Raw genomic sequence first — 26,023 nt, 5'->3', positions numbered from 1 at the left:
CATACCGTACCCATGCCCGATCGTATGCGCTGCTGCTCGGATCGAATAGATCGAACGAGCCATATATTCACACCGAGCAGCAGCATACGACCGAGGCGTAACGCGATGTGTGGTTGTGGTTTGTCGACAGAAATAGGTAGCAGAATTTTCCAATTTTTTAATAGAATGTATATTAAAAAATCCTAAAATATAATTTCAATTAAGGAATCATCAAATTGGGAAATTATTTCCACTTACGTTTACTGTTTTTTGCCACTTCTTCTACTCTGTTTCTCCAAACCTTTTCCTTTCCTTATATCCTGCTACTCTACACCACGAATTTCATCCGTAGGAACTTGGTACGACAAGTAAAGTTCCGATAACCTATCACTAATATTCAGAATTGATTTTATGTTATTTTTAATTATTTCAGGTATAACCTACAACGTGCTGATCGTCCATCAACTGTCTGGACCGAGATCTACTGGATGGAAGGCTTCTAATGCACTCTTCGGAACAAGTCTGATGATAGCTTCCTGCATACATAAATTAGCAATGATTTAGTGCTTGAAAGAAATGGATTCAATCTAAATAAACTTACTAGTACTTTGTACTATAGAAATTTTCGATAAGCTATCTTAGTTTTTGCCGCCAACTACACGCTTTGCAACTTCCGTTTTATCTCATCTGACAATCTTGCTAACTACATGCCTTCTACTTTATACATATATCTATCTTTTTCTCTTGACATTTATGTTGCTTAAAGGTACTTAATACTATCCAAATAAATTTCGCTGGCAACCGTGATGATGGAGACGCTACGTCCGAGAGGTCGTCACACTCCCCCCAGTAAGACAATGTACTATGGCTTACTCCGTTTTGCGTTGAACATCCAGTACAGCAAGCTTCACTGCTGGTCGTTCGTAGATTCCGTTGGATGTCTGGATGACCGCCTTTCTTACTTCTCCGTCGTTGCTTGGTTCTGCTGAAATAACTCTGCCAATTGGCCAGCAGTTTCTAGGTAGATTGGAGTCCACTACCACCACAATATCGCCCACCTGGATAGGAACCACTGGAGCGTGCCATTTTGTACGTTCGGTAAGATCGGGTAGGTAGTCTCGTACCCAACGTTTCCAGAAGATATTTGCTTCTATCTGCGACGACTTCCACGATTTGTTCACGACTTCGTCCCTGTCGTCCAACAACGAGGCTGGTTTCAACCCGTTCGATGACCCAACCAAGAAGTGGTTCGGAGTTAATACTGGTTGCTCCGAATCCTCAGATGAAACATGAGTTAGCGGCCTAGAGTTGACGGTGTTCTCTACTTTTATTAACAAGTTGCGTAGCACCTCATCGTTAAGTTGGTGCTTGGGTTTGATCTGATTTAGGTTACGTTTAACTGTTTGGATCATTCGTTCCCAAGATCCACCCATATGAGGAGACGCTGGTGGTATGAAAGACCAAGTTGTATCTGGACTTGAAATTTCTCGAAGAATAGTATTCTGATCCATTTCCCTTAATGCCAACTTAAGCTCTTTATTTGCCCCTATGAAATTTGTGCCACGGTCGCTAAAAATTTGAATCAGTGTACCTCTTCTCCCCATAAAATTTCTAAGTGCCATTATGCAGGATTCTGCTGACAAGGAATGTGCTATCTCGATGTGTACAGCTCTAATAGTCAAACATGTTATCAATACGCCCCAACGCTTTTCAGTACTACGCTTCACGGTGACAAACATCGGACCGAAATAGTCGACGCCTGCGAACGAGAATGGTCTGGTAAACGCGGAAAGTCTTGTTGCTGGAAGATTACTCATCCGAGGAGGTCTCGGAGCAGCCTTCAGATTCTTGCACAACTGGCAATTCGCTCGAACCTTCCAGTACAAACTGGATAACCTAGGAGTTACACGGAACCTTTGTCGTTTTTCATTGATGACTGTCTGATGGTTGCGATGATAGAATTTAACATGGTAGTGTTGTACAATTAGCCAAGTGATTCGATGGTCTTTCGGAAGTATGATAGGATGTTTTGCATCCATGCTGACTGCTTCACAAGCGCCGATCCGAGCAGAAGCTCGCAAGACTCGTTCGTCATCGAGAAATGGCCAAAGCTTATATATTGAGCTTGATTTCGGTATTTGAGACGGGGAAGGTAATGTTGAGCTTAGTAAACTAATTTCGCCATCGAAGTGCTCACTTTGGGCTTCTCTAAACGCTAAAACCTCCCCTCGGTGGATTTCTTTGCCGGAAAGTGGTCCCAGTTCGCGTTTCTTCTTAAATTCTTCTTTAATTTTGAGGTTGGCAATGTATCGCAGAACCCAGGCTGCAGTTCGCCTGAGAAAATTCCAACTCCTACAATTATCTGGTCGTAAACGATTAACAGGAAATATGCTATGCACGTTACAAGAATTATTCGGTCTAAGCTCTTCTTCCGTAAACTCCTTCCCAAAGTGCTCGCTTGGCCACGCCGTTTCGTTTTCTCTCAGGAAGTCTGGACCATTTAGCCATCGACTTTGGTTGTTAAGATCAGGTAAGCGTTGCCACTTCGTAGCTTCATCTGCAACGTTGTCCTTGGTGGATATCCATTTCCAGTCCTTAATTTGTGTGGTTTCCAAAATTTCACTGACCCGATGAGCAACGTAGTGTGAGTATCGGCGGTGGTCTGATCTTATCCAACAAAGAACGTTTCGGGAATCACTCCAAAAGAACCGTTGCTTCGTCTTGAACGATAGTGCCTTCGCAACAGAATCAGCCAAGCTGGTCCCAATAACTGCTGCCTGTAGTTCCATACGCGGTATTGAAAGAAACTTCAAGGGTGCTACTCGAGCCTTAGCCCATACAATGGCAACTTCAACTCTGTTTCCCTGTTGGAATCGAAGATAAACTACAGCCGCATATCCTAATTCGCTTGCATCAACAAATGTGTGTAAGGTTATCGATGTATTCTCATCAAACGATATTTTCGAGCGATAACAGCGGGGAATTTTGATGTTTTGAACTGTTGGTAACACGCTAAGCCACTGTAGCCAGTCATCAAAAAGTTTTTTCGGTATTTTTTCGTCCCATCCAATTGAACTCCTCCAAATTTCCTGCAGCAGTATTTTGAGGAAGATAAGTAGATTTGAAAGAAATCCTAGCGGATCGAAAATCGCCATAAGTGTGCGAAGTACTTCACGCTTCGTTGGTACGCGTCTGCCGGCTAGCAAATCTTCTTCGTGTTTCGGAGACAATTTGTACGTAAAACAATCGGCTGCAGTACACCACCACATCCCTAGGACTTTCTCTGTGGACAACTCATCTTCAAAGTTTAAGCTTTTTCATTGTAGACTACTTGAATTGAGGGCTGCTAATACTGTTGGAGAATTCGATAACCAGTTTCGCATCTCAAATCCCGCTTGAGCATGTATAAAATGAACATCTTGAGCCAGTTGACTAGCTTCTTGTTCTGACTCCACACTTAGCAGCATGTCATCAACGTAGTGATTATTTTTTATTACTGCGGCTGCTCTAGGGTATTGGCTTTCGTATTTTTCTGCATTTAAGTTTTTTACGAACTGAGCACAACTGGGGGAGCAGCTTGCTCCAAAGGTCATCACCTGCATCACATAGGTGCTTGGTTCGCCATCCGTTAGATTCCCTTTCCATAGAAAGCGCTGGCAGTGTTGATCCTCTTCGGCGACGAGAATTTGATGGTACATTTCCCTAATGTCGCCGCATACCCCTATCCGGTTCTCTCTAAACCGAATCAGCACATCGAGTAGGCAGATATTCTGATCAGGACCCTTGAGCAGTAGTGAGTTGAGCGAGACACCTTGAACCTTAGCTGCTGCGTCCCACACCAGGCGTACCTTCTTCGGTTTGTTGGCATTAAATACCGGGAATATAGGCAAATACCATACTCGTTTCTGCTTTACAGCCAGCTCTTTGTCAGATAATTTTCGAATATAGCCCTTGGAAACGTAATCATTGATCTTGTCAGTCAACACAGCAGCTAGCTGTGGGTCCTTTCTAAGTTTCGTTTCGAGACACTGTGCTCGACGTAGAGCGTTAGCTTTACTGTTTGGTAAACGAAATTCATCGAATTTCCACAGAAGTCGTAGTTTATAACGACCACTCGCAGTACGCTGAAATGATTCCAAGATGTCACATGCACGGCGGTTTTCCTTTGACTCAATCAGCCTCATAGGTTTTTCGATACCAGCTTTATCGATAGCGAAAAACTCTTTCATTGCGTTATGAAGTTCATCGTTTCCTTTTTCCTTGCATTCACAGTGATGCAGGTGGTGATACTCTAAGAACTGTAGCCACGTTTTGTCACTGCCTCCGTATACGATCCAGCCAAGTCGAGTTTTGGTAGCAACCGGCTCAAACATTCTACCTTCTTTCCCTTTCAAAACATAACCTAAATTTGCGTAATTGCTGCCAATAAGAATCCTTGGTTGTACGTCTATATAGGATTTCGGCGGAATTCCCTGCAGATGTTGGTAGCGATCTTTCAGTTTTTCTTTTATTTTTTCTTTTAGGTTTGTATGGGACAATATAATATTTTGTACTGAAAAATCAACATCATTTTGGTTTCTTCTGTGGAACTGATTCTGCTAATAGTTTTTGTGCCAAGTTATAAATTCTCTAAAGAAAATTTACCGCTAAACAACTTTTTCGAAGACCGTAACTTCGTATTCTATCAGGAAAAAAGTTATTAGCTGTTGAATAGGGGTATGTCTTTTGGCACTGAAAAATAATCAATTCAACTGACATCACTGCTGATGCCTAGCGAGGTATGACATGACTAATTCTCAAGCAATACTTCAAAGGTGATTTTCACAATTGACACTCGATAACTTCCCTGGACGAGATTCAAATATCAATTCAGTAGGCCGATGAATTCGGCACTCAATTTTTGAACCGTCAGTAAGGGGGGATGATTTATTTACCACAGAATCGCTCATCTGAGATCACTTCGCTGTAAGCTGAACCGACAGTGCTTGAATAAAATGGTTCATGACTCATTTTTCAAATTTATCAACAGATTTTTTTTAAACATTGATTAAGCTAATAAATGTGTCAGTATCTAATATCTGTATAAAAAAGAAACTTAAAAAATCATTGAAAAACATAATAAAATAGGACACAACAAACTCGAAGCGCCCAGTCCAGTAATTAAACTACTTATGAAATAAATTTTTTCAGAATCAGTGCAACTGGTGACTCTGAAAATCTGCTAACTCTGCAAATTAGTTTGTCAGAGCATTTCAAGACTCCAACATTTATGACTTGTTATAATGAGCTTAAGAAACTTTGTGAGGATTTTTCGTCAGTGATGCTAATTATTTCAAGGTTAAAAATTACTCTAGTGGAGCGTGTTTTTTCTCTCTTTTCCTTTTTTTACGGTCTTCAGAAATGTTGTGGTAAGGAAATTTTTCAAACATTTTTTAAATACAGACCCCGTTCGTTTTAGGCAACATGTCCGAATATTTTGTGTTGCCAAAATTGAATGTTACCAAAATCGAACGGATTTTTATCTGAAATTTTTTTCTCGTATTTTTACAAAGTAAATATTTTTATTATCATTAACGTTATTTTAAGTCTCTTTTCGACCATTTTTAGAATTTTTATAGTTTTTTTTTCTCATGTTTTTGATGCATTTTGCACTATTTTGGTTTTGTTAATAATCTTCGTTTTTTTTGGCATTTTTGTTGTTTTTGTCATTCTTCATCATTTTTACGTTGATTTTGTCATTTTTAGGCTTTTGTTTGTATTTGTATTTGTTTTTGTTTTTTTTTAATTTTTCATCTTTTTGTAATTTTTGAGTACTTTATAAATTTTTCAAAAAACTTTTGTTTTTGTTGTTGTATTTTATCACCATTTCTGAACGTAAAAACGTATTTTTGGTGTTAGTCTAAATTATATTGGTCCTGTTATAGAGAAAACTAAAAGGTAATGTCGCTTCTAAAAACCGTTCGATTTTGGCACATGTGCCAAAATCGGATGTTGCCAAAATCGAATGTTGCCAAAATCGAATGTTGCCAAAAACGAACGGTGTCTGTATTTGATCTCAATCTTAAAGGGCAGGTTTCTCTGAAAAAAATATTGAATTTATTCATACAGAACTTCATATCAAAACCCGCGTACTTTAATCTCATTTTAAATATCTAAAACAAAAAATTCGCGATTGTTTTGTAAGTTTCAATTTCTTTCGTTCCTACACTCTTGGATATACCTAATTGTGCAACACATGTTTGTTAACAATTAATTTTTATACGTCAAAACTTTTGCTTTTTAGATTTCAATTGCGCAAAATTTTTATAATAATATTTTTTCTTTAATTTCGCAAATATATTTTGATTTTTCATATATCAACTTTCGAAAAGGTGTGAATTTTGTTTCGGGCAAAATAAAAAAAAAAGTGTGGAAGCCTGATAGCCTTCATGGCACAATAAGCCAATATTTTAGGAGATTCGGCTTTAAAATTTTTCGATGATTTTAGAACTTTCTGTTGAAGACGCAGGTTTCAGTGATGGAATAGATCTTTATTCATGTTTCGTCTGTTAGGTCATTAGAACACAACTATATTAATTAGCGATAGCTACTTGTCACTTTCCACTTCTTATATTTCCTAATCGGGAAAGTACTCATTTCTCAATGAGTACTTTGGTATTCCTACCCAGAATATCTGGCAACACTGTTGTGTTACCACAAACCCAATTTGAGTGTTCTCGCCTAACCGTGTGATGATGGTAAACATTCGTACCGTGTTTACCATCATCACCTGTCATGAGGAACCATCGATCTATTGTTCTCGAATGCGAATTGGGAATAGCAAGTGGAACCAAAACAAACAATATTTTGGTTCTGCTGCAATCGGCAGCAATGTGCTCCACCGAAATCGTAAGTATCAACACTTTCAAAGATATCAAAATCTTTTACCCATTTATCTTCCCCAATCTTCAGAGTGTCTCAAAATAAATACGAAACTTTGGCACGTTGATTGAAAATTCAGGACCATTTCTGAGAAGGCTGTTAAACTTTCATAGGGTTTAGCTAAACTTTTCTAAACTTAAGGTAAAGGCATGTTTTTAGTTATCAAAAATTACTGAGGAAACTTTGCTATATATATTATTCTGACTAAATCATTGTGATGTTCCATAAATTATACCACTATGGATGCATAAGCCTTTGAATTATCTGCGGAAATATTTTTTTGTTGAAAGTCAATGAAATTTATACCTAAACCAGTCTTATATTTTCTGCTTTAAATAATTGCAGCTTGGGTAAGGGGGGATTATTTATCTTCTTCAAATCGGTTTCCTGAAACCAACTTCTCTCTGAAGTTAACATAAGCAAAATGAAATGGCTTCGAATTTCTAACCCAAACAACTCCGATCTTTTAATTTACCGTAGAATAATGGTTTCTTTCAAACCTAACTGCGTCGAGTTTTGATGTTGAAAAGAATGAGCCTTAGTCTACTGGACATTTCGGCAACATTAAATGTTCAGTTTTTTAAACAGATTTTTAACGTTTTCTAATATTTACCTAATTTTGCTTCAGTTTGTGTATTAGTTTTAGAAATCTTCAGTATTAAAATGGAAAGATAGAGTCAGAGAAAAACGTCATATAAAATAGTAATATTGCGCTCAAAACACATTATTCACATCAAGCTTTAATTTTTATTTTTTTTTACCTTGCATGATGCCGGTGAAATAACTCTAATCACTGTCAAAGCAAAAAAGGAAAACCTAAAAGCTGTTTTTTTTTTGCCCACAAACAGCTCCAAAAATAACCGCTGTCTCCCGCGAGGGGTGTGAGAAAGCCCGAAAAAAGCACAATGAACAACAAGAAACATTCCCTCCAAACAGAGATTGCTTCTTCGAAATCATGCCAGCCTGGTGGCTCCCAAGTTCACTTTCGACGGAGTGTGATTGTGCCCCTTAATGTTTGGAGCCCCCAAATTGGGGAAGATCTCGAATCTCGCTGAACTCGATTTTCTCCACATTTTTCTCGCAACGAGCACATTGGGTGGACAATCAGGTAGGCACCCCTATCTGGTACGCCAAGTACAGTAAGAAACGAAAAGCTTCTCGTACAGGGGAAGTTCTAGTCGAGAGAGGAGGGGAAATTTCCCCGCCATCATGGCTGTTCTCTTGCATCTTGTCGGAAGGGCTGAAGAGAGTTTTCCAGTATGAATTTTTTAAGCTTAATTTGTTTTCCACGAAGTTTGGAAAACTCACTCACCAACTATCGAGAGCCTCGTGATTTTTCATGTGGGATTTTACAATCTATAGAGAATTTTTAAACGAACTTCAAAATTAATACAGTAACAATATTTGGCAAAAAAATAATCAAATAAGCAACTCTTTGTTTCCGCCCGGGTTCGAACCGGGGACCTTCTGCGTGTGAAGCAGACGTGATAACCACTACACTACGGAAACTGTTGATTATCAGCCGAGCGCTGATAACAGCGCGTGGCTTGGTCAGCCTATAAATAAAAAAAATCAGTAGGGTATTTCGGGGGAATATGCACCTGCTAAGGGAAATGACCGAGTATGCGGAGTACATAAGCTGAACACCCGAATACATTGCAACATGTGCTTCGTATTTCTATCTTCTACTCATATTCTGTCAAAAATATAACTTTTTAATGTAAAAACTATGAAAATATTCGATTTTTTACAAACGCCTCCAAAAGCAACCTTTGAAATACTTGGATGTTAAACGCCCCAGTGTAGGCAAAGGATGCTCCAAAACATTGGATCAAAACGACTCGAAAACAAGACAATATTCACAGTGAAAATAAACTAATTCTGTTATTCGATTCGAAAAAAAGTCCAAAAAACATTTTTTCCAAGTTTATCTACACACAACAACAAGTGGTTTGTTAACATTTCTCAATGAAAAAATGAAAATTTTTGATATTCTTGACTGTATTTTGAACTGTGTCCGTTTCAACCAAATTTTTCTGCGGCTTTTGGCGACAAATTTAGTGAACCGATTCGATTTTCTGTCCCCTTTTTTTACTCAAATCCGATCGAAAGTTATAATTATTATGCATCCTAATGATAATTTAGGACTAAGCAAAGAAGAAGATCGATAAATCATTTCGATAATCGGTCTGTATTCATGGAAAACTGCACTCCAAAATTTAGAATAAAACACGTGGTTTTGTTTACATCTTACCGAACAGCACCTTGAGAGGAGGGCGTTTTGTCCATAAATTCATGGGGGCATTTTGATCAGATATTGCAAATTTAATATGTCTTCAGTTTACCATAAAACATCAATTTACCACAGTTTTTCATCAATTGATAACTCAAATGTATAATTTGAACTATCAATAAAATCAATGGTGAGGATGTTTTAAGCAATCATCTTGGTGTAAAAGCCTATTTCATTTCATCATTTTTTACAACTTGAATGATGGATAGCCACCTCAAAATTTAATTTAATTGTTATTCGCGTTTTAATGAATATCTGGTAACCATTTTTATTAAAGTTACAAGGTATTGGTTTTGAGAACACATTTGTGTAAAAAGAATCCACTAAAAACTACGCAAATCTCCAAAATTTATCAAAATATAGTCGCTGGCGTTTTACCCCGCAAGGGCATTATGGACAGAAGTACCCTAGATAAGTGGTTACGCTGCTTATCGCGTTTGCTGCTCACTTCTCGCTCTTTCCACAGCTTCAACACATCGGCTCACGTTGGCTTGAATTCGTTAGAAATAATCAAAACGGAAAATGTCCGTCATTTGTTGGATGCGGTCAACTGAAGACGATGTGTCGATGGACATATACAATTATAGACGAGCGACTATAGAGTAAACATGATACACTTTTCTCACGTTTATGATGTTATATAGAAAATAAATTGAAGGAAGTTAGTTAAGATTTTCAACAAATTCAGCACTACAAGATATTTTATGATGAAAACTATACAAGAGTGGTAGGCAATAAAGTTATAAGATTGAGTCTTTTATTGAGTTCAACCGTCTATTCAAGTTTTTCCGCGTGATAATTTATCGCCTCTGGTTTGATGTTTGTCTGTGATCTTGATAAATGACTTCATTTGTTCGAAATTTGGCAGCTGCTGATCTGAACAGCTGCTGCTGCAGCTGCTGATCTGATTCAACAGTTTCCGTGGTGTAGTGGTTATCACATCCGCCTAACACGCGGAAGGCCCCCGGTTCGATCCCGGGCGGAAACAATTCTTTTGTTAACGAAATACAGACAATTCAATATGAAATTATGGAAAAAAAATAAATGCGGATAAATGAGAAAATTTTCCAAAAATGGCAAAAATGGCAAAAATGACAAAAATTACAAAAATAACAAAAATTACACAAAAATTACACAAATATTACACAAAAATTACACAAAAAATACACAAAAATTACACAAAACTTACACAAAAATTACACAAAAATTTCACAAAAATTACATAAAAATAACACAAAAATTACATAAAAATTACACAAAAATAACAAAAAAAAATACACAAAAATAACACAAAAATTACACAAAAATTACACAAAAATTAAACGAAAATAACACAAAAATTACACGAAAATAACACAAAAATTATACAAAAATGACAAAAATGACACAAAAATGAAACAAAAATGGCACAAAAATGGTACACAAATGGCACGAAAATGATACAAAAATAATAAGAAAAAGACACAAAAATCACAAAAATGATTAAAAATGATTGAAAATGATTGAAAATGATACAAAAATGACAAAAATGACAAAAATGACAAAAATGACAAAAATGACAAAAATGACAAAAATGACAAAAATGACAAAAATGACAAAAATGACAAAAATGACAAAAATGACAAAAATGACAAAAATGACAAAAATGACAAAAATGACAAAAATGACAAAAATGACAAAAATGACAAAAATGACAAAAATGACAAAAATGACAAAAATGACAAAAATGACAAAAATGACAAAAATGACAAAAATGACAAAAATGACAAAAATGGCAAAAATGGCAAAAATGGCAAAAATGACAAAAATGATAAAAATGACAAAAATGACAAAAATGACAAAAATGACAAAAATGACAAAAATGACAAAAATGACAAAAATGACAAAAATGACAAAAATGACAAAAATGACAAAAATGACAAAAATGACAAAAATGACAAAAATGACAAAAATGACAAAAATGACAAAAATGACAAAAATGACAAAAATGACAAAAATGACAAAAATGACAAAAATGACAAAAATGACAAAAATGACAAAAATGACAAAAATGACAAAAATGACAAAAATGACAAAAATGACAAAAATGACAAAAATGACAAAAATGACAAAAATTACAAAAATTACAAAAATGACAAAAATGACAAAAATGACAAAAATGACAAAAATGACAAAAATGACAAAAATGACAAAAATGACAAAAATGACAAAAATGACAAAAATGACAAAAATGACAAAAATGACAAAAATGACAAAAATGACAAAAATGACAAAAATGACAAAAATGACAAAAATGACAAAAATGACAAAAATGACAAAAATGACAAAAATGACAAAAATGACAAAAATGACAAAAATGACAAAAATGACAAAAATGACAAAAATGACAAAAATGACAAAAATGACAAAAATGACAAAAATGACAAAAATGACAAAAATGACAAAAATGACAAAAATGACAAAAATGACAAAAATGACAAAAATGACAAAAATGACAAAAATGACAAAAATGACAAAAATGACAAAAATGACAAAAATGACAAAAATGACAAAAATGATAAAAATGACAAAAATGACAAAAATGACAAAAATGACAAAAATGACAAAAATGACAAAAATGACAAAAATGACAAAAATGACAAAAATGACAAAAATGACAAAAATGACAAAAATGACAAAAATGACAAAAATGACAAAAATGACAAAAATGACAAAAATGACAAAAATGACAAAAATGACAAAAATGACAAAAATGACAAAAATGACAAAAATGACAAAAATGACAAAAATGACAAAAATGACAAAAATGACAAAAATGACAAAAATGACAAAAATGACAAAAATGACAAAAATGACAAAAATGACAAAAATGACAAAAATGACAAAAATGACAAAAATGACAAAAATGACAAAAATGACAAAAATGACAAAAATGACAAAAATGACAAAAATGACAAAAATGACAAAAATGACAAAAATGACAAAAATGACAAAAATGACAAAAATGACAAAAATGACAAAAATGACAAAAATGACAAAAATGACAAAAATGACAAAAATGACAAAAATGACAAAAATGACAAAAATGACAAAAATGACAAAAATGACAAAAATGACAAAAATGACAAAAATGACAAAAATGACAAAAATGACAAAAATGACAAAAATGACAAAAATGACAAAAATGACAAAAATGACAAAAATGACAAAAATGACAAAAATGACAAAAATGACAAAAATGACAAAAATGACAAAAATGACAAAAATGACAAAAATGACAAAAATGACAAAAATGACAAAAATGACAAAAATGACAAAAATGACAAAAATGACAAAAATGACAAAAATGACAAAAATGACAAAAATGACAAAAATGACAAAAATGACAAAAATGGCAAAAATGGCAAAAATGACAAAAATGATAAAAATGACAAAAATGACAAAAATGACAAAAATGACAAAAATGACAAAAATGACAAAAATGACAAAAATGACAAAAATGACAAAAATGACAAAAATGACAAAAATGACAAAAATGACAAAAATGACAAAAATGACAAAAATGACAAAAATGACAAAAATGACAAAAATGACAAAAATGACAAAAATGACAAAAATGACAAAAATGACAAAAATGACAAAAATGACAAAAATGACAAAAATGACAAAAATGACAAAAATGACAAAAATGACAAAAATGACAAAAATGACAAAAATGACAAAAATGACAAAAATGACAAAAATGACAAAAATGACAAAAATGACAAAAATGACAAAAATGGCAAAAATGGCAAAAATGGCAAAAATGACAAAAATGGCAAAAATGACAAAAATGACAAAAATGACAAAAATGACAAAAATGACAAAAATGACAAAAATGACAAAAATGACAAAAATGACAAAAATGACAAAAATGACAAAAATGACAAAAATGACAAAAATGACAAAAATGACAAAAATGACAAAAATGACAAAAATGACAAAAATGACAAAAATGACAAAAATGACAAAAATGACAAAAATGACAAAAATGACAAAAATGACAAAAATGACAAAAATGACAAAAATGACAAAAATGACAAAAATGACAAAAATGACAAAAATGACAAAAATGACAAAAATGACAAAAATGACAAAAATGACAAAAATGACAAAAATGACAAAAATGACAAAAATGACAAAAATGACAAAAATGACAAAAATGACAAAAATGACAAAAATGACAAAAATGACAAAAATGACAAAAATGACAAAAATGACAAAAATGACAAAAATGACAAAAATGACAAAAATGGCAAAAATGGCAAAAATGGCAAAAATGACAAAAATGACAAAAATGACAAAAACGACAAAAATGACAAAAATGACAAAAATGACAAAAATGACAAAAATGACAAAAATGACAAAAATGACAAAAATGACAAAAATGACAAAAATGACAAAAATGACAAAAATGACAAAAATGACAAAAATGACAAAAATGACAAAAATGACAAAAATGACAAAAATGACAAAAATGACAAAAATGACAAAAATGACAAAAATGACAAAAATTACAAAAATTACAAAAATTACAAAAATTACAAAAATTACAAAAATTACAAAAATTACAAAAATTACAAAAATTACAAAAATTACAAAAATTACAAAAATTACAAAAATTACAAAAATTACAAAAATTACAAAAATTACAAAAATGACAAAAATGACAAAAATGACAAAAATGACAAAAATGACAAAAATGACAAAAATGACAAAAATGACAAAAATGACAAAAATGACAAAAATGACAAAAATGACAAAAATGACAAAAATGACAAAAATTACAAAAATTACAAAAATGACAAAAATGACAAAAATGACAAAAATGACAAAAATGACTTAAATTACAGAAATGACGAAAAAGACAAAAATGACAAAAATTACAAAAATGACAAAAGTTTTTAAAACAACAAAAATTACAAAAATGACAATAAATTTAAAAAATTACAATCATAGAAAAATGCCAAAAATTAGCGGTATAACCAAAATGGCAAACATGACAATTTTTGATATTTTCGATCGACTTTTTGACTTGAACCTGTCAGAATGATTTATTGAATTGTATAATATTATTTATAAGGAGTCTTAGATGCATTAAAAAAAAAAAAACAACCTTCAAATTTATCTCCACAAAATTCAAAATCAAAAGTTTGCATTTGTTGAGAATTCTTCAAAAATTCAAATATTTTTTTTTAAGTTTTGTTTTTTTTAAAGATAAATATTTAAACATATTTTTTTATGATTTTTAAAGCGTTTAGATTCCACTTGAACCCATCGGAAACACCAGCCTTACACTCGCGCCTCAATTCAGGAAGCGTTAGATTTCCCCCTAATTCAAAACACACACCGGTTAGGTGTGAAGCGGATTTGGACGTCCAAGTTTTTCCGGCCGAAATCAGTTTCGGGGTGCGTCCTTCTCCGGTTGTCTTCCCATGCAGCGTCTTCCGGTTGTTCCCACATCCATTGTCCCATACACCTGATGAATGCATATGGAGGGTGCCGTCATACGTATTTAACGACCTTCCTAGGACCTGGGAGGACACATAAACACACGTGTGCAGCACGACGACGACGACGAGTTTATATTTATGTAAGGATTTGCATGTGGTGGACAATTTTCCGGAGTTATTCCCCGGGGGCAGTTACAGCAAGCAGCAAACGGGATGATATGTTCTCCGGTTCGGAATCCGAGCGCCCACCACAAAACACATTGTAACAGACTCTCCGGCGGAATGACACATCCCACTACACTGCAGGCTCTGAAAATGGACGGACACTGGACAGGGAAAAGGGGTGAACGAATAAGGATATGATAGATGGTTGGTTGGTTGGCCGGTTTGGTCAATGTCCAGCCATTGTACCGTCGACAGTTAGTTTGGAGCAGCTTTCCGGGGGTGTGGGATGGGGGAAGAACGACAGGATGACTTCATCCTTTCGGTGTGATGGGCCAACCCTAAACCATAGATGGGCCAAGCCATAACTGACTACAGTCCGGATAAATGTGGACATAGTTGTCTGTTCATGGTCACGGATATATTAACACTGATCAACGCGTCTGATAAAACCAATTCCATCCTTGATCCCCGGCACCCGGCCATGCTAGTCCGAATTCGTTGGATCAACGGCTTCGACTCGGAGAACTGCTGGGAGGTGAGAAGTTTGTTTGAATTTATTGGATGTGTAGCCGGATGGGTGCGATATTGTAAGGGCATCCTCATTTCTCGCTCGACGACGGATGTGCAACTGGCCGGACGGAATTATCCGCCCATATGCGGATGGGGATGCACTTTCCGGACGTTTCTCAGCATTGGCAGAACACAATTGCCAACTGCTGCCAACACATTTCTATCAACACACATGGGTAGTTCCGCAAGGAAGGAGGTTGGAGAATTATGATGTCCCTCCGTCGTATTATGACGATGATGATGGGTTTCCTCCGTTTGTCCGCTATCTACCGGTTCGAGAAGGTGTCGTGTCGGGGTTCGGGAAAACCAACAGGCACCGAATCAAACTGCCTAATGCTATACATAATACTCTAGCAAACCCAAACCGGTTATCGGAAACCAATTTTGCACTGATTTACTTCAAGTGTAGAAGACATTTAGGGTTAACCGGTAGTTTCTTAATCCTCAAACGCATATTGTTGTTGTTATTTTACACAATAACATTATGCGATTGAGGATCAACTAAATGCAAACCGATAATATTTTAACTGTCTAAATATTTGTTTGATAATGCATGTGTGATGAACGTCTCGGACGTGTCAACGCACCTTAAACCAAGACACACTTATACTTTTTAAAAAACATACCGTAGCGTACCTTTTTTCTAAATGTCAAAAAACAGATCAATCTAAAACAGTTCCTCTTGCAAAGTCTTTATGACAAAGCGTGTCTTAAGTTCGTTCGCGATTATTGTAATCGATAGAAATTTATGGATTTAGAGGATTAAGCTGTGGCTGCAAATACGGTGGTAGCGAACAATCGTTCGTAGCAGAGCATAGGTAACTAGGGTTTAAAATATATATCACACCTTGAAAAGAATTTTAGAAAATCCGTAATTTATAGGTTAACGGGTGTTAAATAAAAAATGAGATATTTTCAATCACATATAAAAAAAAATGTTATTTATTTTTCATCGATTTCAGAATTTTTTCATAATTAACATAATGTATTTTCTTCAAAAAAAATGTCAGTGAATGTTTGAGTAAGGGCCGTGGTCTGATGTTCGACGCAACTTTGTCGCGATGCTCTTTCAAGAACGTTGTACGGTATTTACGTCCATTTTCCGGATACAATTCAGGATTCTTGTAGTCAGTTGCTTCGTGTCCTTGGCCCTCCAATTGTTGTTATACACTAGGGCACTGAGTGAGCCAAAGAAATCCTCTATTGGGCGGCACTGGGGCAAGTTTGTTGGGTTACAATCTTTCGGCACGAACGGTATCTTTTTCTCCTCAAGGTACGCCAGCCAGCCAGAACGAATGACGTCCCGCGGTATTTTTTGGTCATCCACCGACACTGTGATTTAACCGTCTCAATCTGCTCCTCCGTGTACTCCGGCGACCTCGTCTTCTTCCTGCAGACGATTCCTTCCATCTTGAGGGTACGATGGATCAATACGTGGGAGCAGCCATATTTCCGACCGGCGTCACGCAGGCTGGTTGCGTCCTTGTTGTCAAACAGCTTCTTTAAGGATGTCTTCCTCTGCTTCGTCATTATCATCACCGGACGACCACTTCCGACCTTCCGCTCTACGTTCAGGGAACCCAGGATACGATGTACCGTACTGACAGGTACATTTTCTTCCTTAAAATGTGCCACCGTGAACTTTTTTCCTTGCTGGAAATGCGTTTCGTAGAACCGTACAATGCGTTCGCGGAGCACGTGCTTTTTCGACGCCATCTTTGCTTTAACTGAATTCAAACTAGCAAAACCAAACACGCCTACTGTTTCTAGGGAGCCCAAAGAGCAATTTTCTTGGAGAAAGAAAATTTTACGCTCTTTATTTGAGTTGCTGAAAGGTATTGAAAACATTCTCATTTTTTATTTAACACCCGTTAGAGTGGATTCTCGATCACATTTCGTAGCATACCCTGTTATTCCGGACACTAAAGTGACCACTCTTCAAAAAAGGTAACTGAAAAACAAAGAAGAAATTTGAAAAAGAAATAATAGTTTGTTTTCGAATGATAGGTGAAAAGAGTTGAAAACAACACAAACATACCCAGCTCAAATTCGAAGAAATTAACGAAAACACAAACACAAACCTTATTACTTAACAAACCGGATTATATGTACCACCGAAATTTTTTAACCGATCAGTGGAATAAATTAAATCGGTTCAACAAATCGGAACATATTGTTTTTTCTTGTTCTATCCATAACAGCATTTTTATATGCAACATTTAATGGAAACTAGCTGACCCGGTATGGCTGAAATTTTTCATAGTTACATATTTGAACTATGATTTATTTGATCATCATACAGATTTCATTTAAATCTCAACACCTTTCGAATCTAATCTCTTGAACATTTGCTTGATCAACATTTGCTTGATCAGCTCCTGAGTTACGTCAAACAACTTGTAAAGAAGCTCTCAAATCATCATAGAAACATTTCGCCTACCTACATCTTATATGTAAAATATCCATCCCATGCTATTCTCCCATCAATTCTCTAGGGAACATCAAAGTAATCCGTGCTTCGGACATTACGTGAACATTTCTACGCTTCTCGTTTTTATAAATTTTCAAGAACTTTTTTCCGAAAAAAAGTGTTTCGAATAGGGGAAATTTCGAATTAAACTCACGTCTTTCAACAATAATAATGCTCACATACATTAATATAATAAGTTGTGTGATTTCAGTGAATTTCATGTTGCAACTTTTGTTGTAATTTTCGCTCGCGTTTGGCGTGTTAAACAGATCTAACATAAGTTAAGTTCCTCGTCTGTTTGTTTTTTTTTTAAATTTGTTTATTTGAAACGGCTTATACCGAGGGCTTTAAAGAGCCAAACCCTTATTTTTGTATTTACAATTCATTAACTTGTACAGTTAAAGAAAAAAGAATGAAGAAAAATGGAAGACGAATTTATACACGAAGATCTATAGATTTAAAGTAAAGGTATAATTCGAACATGTAATCTGTAACATGTAATGACACCACCCTTCTCTCAATAAAAATTTTCAGTTCTTCAGTATACTGGAATCCGCGCTTCTGTTTTATTGAGCCAAACAGCTTTAAAAATTTCACTGGAGACCCTAAAGAAGTGCTGATTGAAAGATAAAAATTTTAGCTGTTTCTTTGTATAGCATTTCCAGAAGAAAGCTAATCTATTGCCGTATTCGTTTCCTCCACTGGCGCGGGCAAAACTTTTTCAGAATAAACAAACAAAATCGTCACCCGGGCCTGGACGATGCAGATATATGGTTGCTATATTCACCCTTATGCTCACCCCCAACACTGACAACTTCTACGGGTTGCTACCGCCTGCTTGTGGTTCAAACCTCGGGAAAAACTGGTGGACTTCTGAAATAATAAACGAACACAATGACAGCAGTTAGTGCAAAACTCATGGATAACTAGGTCGCCAATGCTAATAAATGAAAATTCTATATGTAATACTTCTCATATAGAAATTTAAAAATTGACTTCCAGGGGTTCCATCAGAAACTCTTTTATATTAGGAATAAAATTTGTAGTAGTTCATCAGATAATTGAGTTGTCTATGTTAGACCAACCAAATAGCTTGCTTGGATGTCATTCAAACCCGTTGGCAACGAGAAAGCAGTGATCTCGAACAGTTTCACTTCGACCGATGTCTTTTGTTGTTGTCTAGTAGGAAATTCGGGGAAAATCACATACAAACACACTCAGTCTCAGCCTCAGTTTACTTTGATTGTTTCAAGTACAACTGTGTGTTTCTCGGTAGAAAATCACTAGATTGATTCAAAAATCCTAAATTATGATAAAAATATCTACTTTACATTTTACGAAAAATGGATTGGATTTTGAATTTCATTCATATTTTCTAAATTAGCATTCTGAACCATCCTGCAAAGAGTGGGGAGGGGATTACAGGGATGAAACGAAACAAGTTGTCGACAACGGCAATGTCGATGCTAATTAATTTATTAGGTTATTCCTGTGATGCCTGCACATATTGTGATACACTTTGATTCCGGTTCACGCCTATCGGATGTTTCAGGGAATTGGAAGGAAATTCTTGGAAAACGGATTATCCATTCATCTTGAGGCAGACGAGAGGGTTTTGTGCAACATTAATTGTTTGATATGATTTGTTGTTCTTGGTGAGTTTACTTGAATTGGCTTTCGGATTTTTGTGGTCCTTCAAACTAAAAGTTAAGTTTTAAGATTTGTAAGAAATATTCATCCTAATTTGAAGCTGGGGATGAGGAGCAGCATAGACTGTTTGCATAATTGATAGACCTAAACTATTAAACATACATTTCCTATTAAACATACATTTCCTAGCTTAGCTTAGCTTAGCTTAGCTTGATTGACTACTCACATCCACCTTAATCATTGAACTCGAAATGCTCTATCAACAGTTTTGAAGTATAAATAATCTTTTAACAATTTTGATAATTATTCTCAATGTATTCAAGTTTTAGAAAATCTCATATGTTTAACAGTATTTTATATAAATGCATTTCGAATTCCACGATCGCAGGCGTGGCTCAGTAGAACAAGTTCCACATCGCCAATGGTTGCTACTCCGTGATTGATCGAGGCCATCAATTTTGAACAAAGGTCAAAAGAATGATTCTTGGGATTAGTAGCTCATTCTCAATGTACAAAACTGATGCTCTCTCTTTAAACATCAATAACGGCGCCGGCCACGTCCTAGTAGTCAATAGATAGTCGGAAAAAGTAGAGAAAGGGATGACAGGTATAAATTTGCGCTTTAAGACCGAGGTTACCTCTGCATCTTAGCAAAAAAAAAAAAACTTTTGGTTGGGAGTGTGGGTTAAAGGATACGATCTGGAAACACTTTTGACTAGTGCATGGATCTGACTATTTTAACCTATAATCCTTATCTCCTACTATTCGCTAATGGAACTCCTGAATCATGTGTTTACATTTTTCTAAGGAATATAGTCGTAATCTGATATTATTCAAATAAATGTTTGGGAACATTATACTCAAACTGCAAACACAAAATTGAACTAGGTATATAAAAAAAAATGAATTGATCTGGAAATGGAGATTATTTGACTACTTATGTTTAAAAAGTGAAACATGGGCATTAATCATAAACAAAACAATATGTATCATGATCAATTTATTTTTTTTACAAACAAGAATGTTTAAGAAAGCGAACGGTTACGTATAGCATAATTGAACTGCATCGTACCTTGCTTTAATGGTTATCAAATTCATTGATAAATTACATAATTTAACAAGCGAATAATTGCCTTTCAGTTGTTGTCTGTTTCATTTTCAAAACATACAAATATTAATTTATTTCAGCACACACAAACAATAAATGGGTTCGTTTTTTAAATAGCTGCATTAAAATTATTTTTAATTCGATGCTTTTTTTGTTTGAGATAAATTGTTTTTTTTTAATGTTACTTTTGTGTTATTACCCTATTGTTATTTTTTGTGATTTTCCTAAACTAATAAAAAAAAACAATTCGTTATTCCATTACTACAAAGCGTATGATTCAGTTTTAGATATGCCACATGTAGACGTTGAATACTGTCGAACAGACCATGTTAGAAAAACTATCATGACATTCATTTGATGACTTTGCCCTTCATTATTTTAAAAAAAAATAAGAATTCAAGAAAAGCCCTTTTCTAAATTTATACTTTTGTGATGTGTAAATTCACCTTTATTGACTTTTCCACCAAACGACAGATTCTCGAAAACAAACCTAAAATACATTTCGAATAACTGTTACTTCAATGCAATAATGACTACACAATGAGGTACTGTTTCGAAACTCCATTTCCTAATTCAAATATTCAGAACCTTTTAACAAGCTTTTAACATGATGATTATTATGCTAAATACTCCTCTAGGTCTTTAGATAATTTTTAAAAACTTAATATGATACGGACTTCAGGTTGGAGAGGTTAAAATTATTGGCTTGTTGATGATTGAAATTATTTCACAGTCAAGCATTCAGATACGCAGTTCTTCTACAAGCAAGTTCAATCAGAAAAAAAACATTAGCGACTAAATAGGGAATTATTAATCATTTGTTGAAAATCTTTAGAGTGGAGGAATCAAGTTAAAAATCGTTAAAAAAGCAAATTTTTTAACAAAAAATTGGTCAAGTCGCTTATATTTAAATTTTTTTTATATTAATTACTATAAATTTGTGAATTAAAGAATCTGAATAGTGTAAATTAAATTCATTCATGTGGTATAAATTATGTTGAAAACTATGTGTCCTTATACAATTTTTTTAAAGAAAGGTACTTATCTTCAATCCAGATCCAGCGAAGATAATACAATCCGTCCAAGATTGTACAAGATGAAAAATTTATTAGTCTGGGAACACTTGGTAGCTCAAACGCTTCAACTTTAGCTAAGACCTGAACCTATTTGCTTAAGCTTATCAGTGCCATCTTTTGCAATTTTGCGTAAGCTTTTCCCGTGGCTTTGGAAGCGTTTGTCGCATCATCGCGTCATCTGAAGACCAACTTTCGGCGAAATAAAATCACTTTTTACGCGGGTTCAACTGAATATTTTCACTGAACTTCACTTTGAACACTTTCACGAACACTTTATTCACTTAATTCACAGCAAGAAATGAATTTTAAACCGTTTTAATAAAAAAATATTGACTTTAAAATTTACGCGAAAAGAATCGCGTTTGCAAGAAGCCAGTGCTCCCAGAGTCCCCATTAGTGATGCGCGAGCGCTCAAGAGCCGCTCATTTGAACCGGTTCTTCAAAAAGAACGAACGACCCGTGGCTCTTAAAAAAAGAGCCGCGGTTCAAAAATGAACCGTGACCCGCCGCTCAACACCGATTGAAATATTTAACCGCTACAATATGAAAGAGCGGAAAGTGGAGAGCCGTCCGTTCTTCGAATCAAACGAGTCACGGTTCGTTCGTTCTTTCCAAAAGAGCCGGTTCAAATAAACAGCTCTTGGTTGCTCTCCTATCACCAAACAAGCAACACAAACTGAAGAGCGGAGAACAGCAGAAATCCGTTCGTTCGCTCTCCCGAACCAAAAGAACCGTGGTGGGTGGTGGGTGGTTAAAAAAGAGCTACAGGACGGCTCGAAAAAAAAAACCGAACAGAGCATCCGAGCCGAGCCGTTTATTTGATCAAATTGAACGGCTCTCCATACTCCGCTCTTACCGTTCAGATTGTGAACCAGAGTTGAGCGAGTCGCGGTTCTTTTTTGAGCGGTTCTTTTTTGAGCCGTTCTTTTCGAGCCGTTCTTTTGCGAGCCGTTTTTCGACTCTTTTTTGAACCACCACCCAGCACGGTTCCTTTAGGTTCGAGAGAACGATCGAACGGCTTTCTGCTGTTCTTCGCTCCTCAGTCTATGTTACCTGTGATTTGATGGGCGAAGAACCAAAAGCTGCTAATTTGAAGCAAAAGCAGATCACCACACAAAAAAGGGATGCGCTGGATTCTTTGATTTTTCAGCCATATCTCGTGTTCCGTATACGTATTCGAATACAAAATTAACAAAATTCAGACACTCGAAAAATGTGAGCCTATAATGTAATTTTAACTTTAATTTGGATAATGTGAGAAAGCTGCTAAAGTGTGCTAGAGATAAATGAACGAAAATTGAGGACTCCAGCGGACATGTTTAATTCATGTTTTTTTTATAACATTAAACATTAATCCCGAGTTTATATTCGTAGTAGAAGTTTAATACGTAATGTTGCCTTGAATTTAGCACTTTTAAAAAAAAGTTATTTATTATTTTTTTTCGCATGTTTTTCAACATCAATTTTCCCTTATCTAGTCCCTGAAATTTCATCTAAGTTGGATTCATTTCTCTACAAAAAAAGTTATTTATAATTTTCATTATGCTAGATATTTTAAAATATTAATTACAATTTCATAATATTTATTCAATGTTCCAAAATATTTATGGAGTGAGTATGTCCACGTGGACATGACTCAAACTCCTACTCCCCTCTACATGGAAATTTCCAAACCCCCCCCCCCCCCCCCCTTCCCTTAGGTTGACAACGTGGTATGTGAACGGCTCCAGTGTTAGCCGCGTGACACGGTTCATTTTTGAGCCGTTCAAATGAACCGGCTCATTGAATTGAGCGAACGGCTCTGAGCCGCTCATTGAAATGAGCCGTTTTGCCCACCTCTAGTCCCCATTTCCTATTAAACATACATTTCCTAGTTGATAAACAGTAAATCTCCCACTATTGGAAGGGTTAGGGAAGGAGGCTCAAGGGCGTTATGATGAAGAAGAAATTCGATCCAAAGACGGTTCAGAACTCCCCGAAGCACGAAAGTCCTTGTAGGCTCATGAACTAGGTAATAGGAATCAACCTAGCAGGAAGCAGCACTATCCTATCCTATAGTTTAGTTCAGTAAATAGATGAGAGACAATAGTGGGTGATTTTGCACGGTTTAGTTAACAATTGGTGGGTGGGATAGCGTGTGTGTGTATGAATTTGTATGTGTGCCGAGACATTGTGCTGGCTTCTTCTACCAAGGCGCTACAGTTATTATTCGCCTCGACAAACAACAAGCGATAAGTCAATTCGACAAGGTGGCATTGGACTGACTAGGGATAGGGACCCATTATTCTTGCCCATTCCGGTACAGCTCATTCCTCCTCATTCGGAATCATAAGGCCGGGCGTCGTAGACATTTGTGCTAGGAAAGCTATCAATAATTCACCTGCCGACATGCACGTCCTTGGGTGGCTTTGGCTTAGAAGTTAGACCTAAAAGGAGAGAATGTAGGCAGGATGTTCAGGCTGGCACTTCAAGGAAGCGATTTTAAAATTTCATTCATTTTCTCATAGTGAGTTTTATGAGCGAATATCAATTTGACTTAACCCGATTGAATAGATATCCAAAATCTAGATAAATATTTATTATTTGTTTCAGATTGTATGCCAATGTCCATAAAAAAAGGAAGTAAATTGAAATTCTTATCCTTCCCTGACATCAAATGTGAATGATCCTCATATAACCTCAAATTTGAATGCCACCGCCAATATGGTAAGGAGCAATAACGCCACGTGCAACAATGAGGAAATAGTAGAAAATAACACTGCCGCGCCGTCGAGACGTCCAGACGACATCATGTTGTCGAATGGCGACGCGTCGTAACCAAATACTTACTCATCTACTTACTTACATCGAATAGATGCAGCAGCAGAAGAAGAACCCGGCGGAGGAACCGAAAAACCAATGCCCGGTCGCACGAAATAATGACGCACCATATCGGGAGACACTCTTTCCGTATGCGAAAACCTAAACTCTCCTCGAAGATGATGTGCCCAGGCAAGACTAGCGCCATCTTCCTTCCAGACTCATTCCGAATGACACATTCCTAGGAGCTCATTTGGCGTAACTAGGATGATGATGATCGGGGCCAAAGGAAGTAACTCTCGTCTAATTCCGGCATCGTGGCTTGTCTCGGCATAGATGAGTATAGGAGCCAGTCTATTGAACCAGGAAAGTGGAAAATTATGTCTGGTCTTTTGTCGCTTTCCTCTTCGCAGCCCAAGGTCCACATATTTTGGGGGGAAAACTTTTGGCCAAATCATCATCGTAACTTTCTTGGAGACATTCTTGGTCGGGCCAATGAGAAAGAGACCACTCGAAGATGGACCAAGAACCGAAAAGCGGAAGCAAATGTGTGTTCCTTTCCAAGGAGTAAATATTTGCGAACGATGGCACAAAGTTTCGTGTCGCTTACCGACTTCGGTGCCGAGGAGATGGAACTGGGCGATAAAAATCTCATATTTTGAAGAAATTTATAGCTCCGGATTAGTGTCTAGCAGCAGCGGTTGAGTTGAGAATATTAAATCACTTCTTTTTTCTATGAACTTAACTCCATTCGGGTTGCTGACCTTCAAATATTGTAAATTTTAAAAAGCTGCGAGTAAAATGAACCAGTGGCTGTGTCTTTTCATTGTTATTGCTTTGTTATTCTCTTCACTTTTTGTAAAAATTAAGTTTCTTTTTGTGTCTTTATTGTGTTTTTAGAAAAAAAAATATTTTGGTTTTTTGTCATTTTTGTAATATTTGTGTGTTTTGTAATTTTTGTAATTTTTGTAATATTTTTAATTTTTGTAATTTTTGTAATTTTTGTAATTTTTGTAATTTTTGTAATTTTTGTAATTTTTGTAATTTTTGTAATTTTTGTAATTTTTGTAATTTTTGTAATTTTTGTAATTTTTGTAATTTTTGTAATTTTTGTAATTTTTGTAATTTTTGTAATTTTTGTAATTTTTGTAATTTTTGTAATTTTTGTAATTTTTGTAATTTTTGTAATTTTTGTAATTTTTGTAATTTTTGTAATTTTTGTAATTTTTGTAATTTTTGTAATTTTTGTAATTTTTGTAATTTTTGTAATTTTTGTAATTTTTGTAATTTTTGTAATTTTTGTAATTTTTGTAATTTTTGTAATTTTTGTAATTTTTGTAATTTTTGTAATTTTTGTAATTTTTGTAATTTTTGTAATTTTTGTAATTTGTGTAATTTTTGTTATTTTTGTAATTTTTGTAATTTTTGTAATTTTTGTAATTTTTGTAATTTTTGTAATTTTTGTAATTTTTGTAATTTTTGTAATTTTTGTAATTTTTG

The 26,023-nt window shown here is 35.1% G+C and overlaps 1 protein-coding gene and 2 non-coding genes across 3 annotated transcripts; 1 reads left to right on the top strand and 2 right to left on the bottom strand.

The window, feature by feature from the left end:
• Positions 1-848: 848 nt before the first annotated feature.
• LOC129759533 (uncharacterized) lies at positions 849-3,248 on the bottom strand. The gene has a single exon (XM_055757003.1). The coding sequence runs from the start codon at positions 3,246-3,248 to the stop codon at positions 849-851; it is 2,400 nt and encodes a 799-aa protein (XP_055612978.1).
• Positions 3,249-8,336: 5,088 nt separating this feature from the next.
• Trnav-cac (transfer RNA valine (anticodon CAC)) lies at positions 8,337-8,409 on the bottom strand. The gene has a single exon. It is a non-coding gene; the product is annotated as a tRNA-Val (tRNA).
• Positions 8,410-10,108: 1,699 nt separating this feature from the next.
• Positions 10,109-10,181, top strand: Trnav-aac (transfer RNA valine (anticodon AAC)). Its single transcript has one exon. It is a non-coding gene; the product is annotated as a tRNA-Val (tRNA).
• Positions 10,182-26,023: the final 15,842 nt, after the last annotated feature.

Source organism: Uranotaenia lowii, unplaced genomic scaffold, assembly GCF_029784155.1.
Source record: "Uranotaenia lowii strain MFRU-FL unplaced genomic scaffold, ASM2978415v1 HiC_scaffold_184, whole genome shotgun sequence".
NCBI lineage: Eukaryota > Metazoa > Arthropoda > Insecta > Diptera > Culicidae > Uranotaenia > Uranotaenia lowii.
The sequence above is the reverse complement of the archived record's forward strand: the minus strand, read 5'-3'. Positions and strand labels throughout refer to the sequence as shown.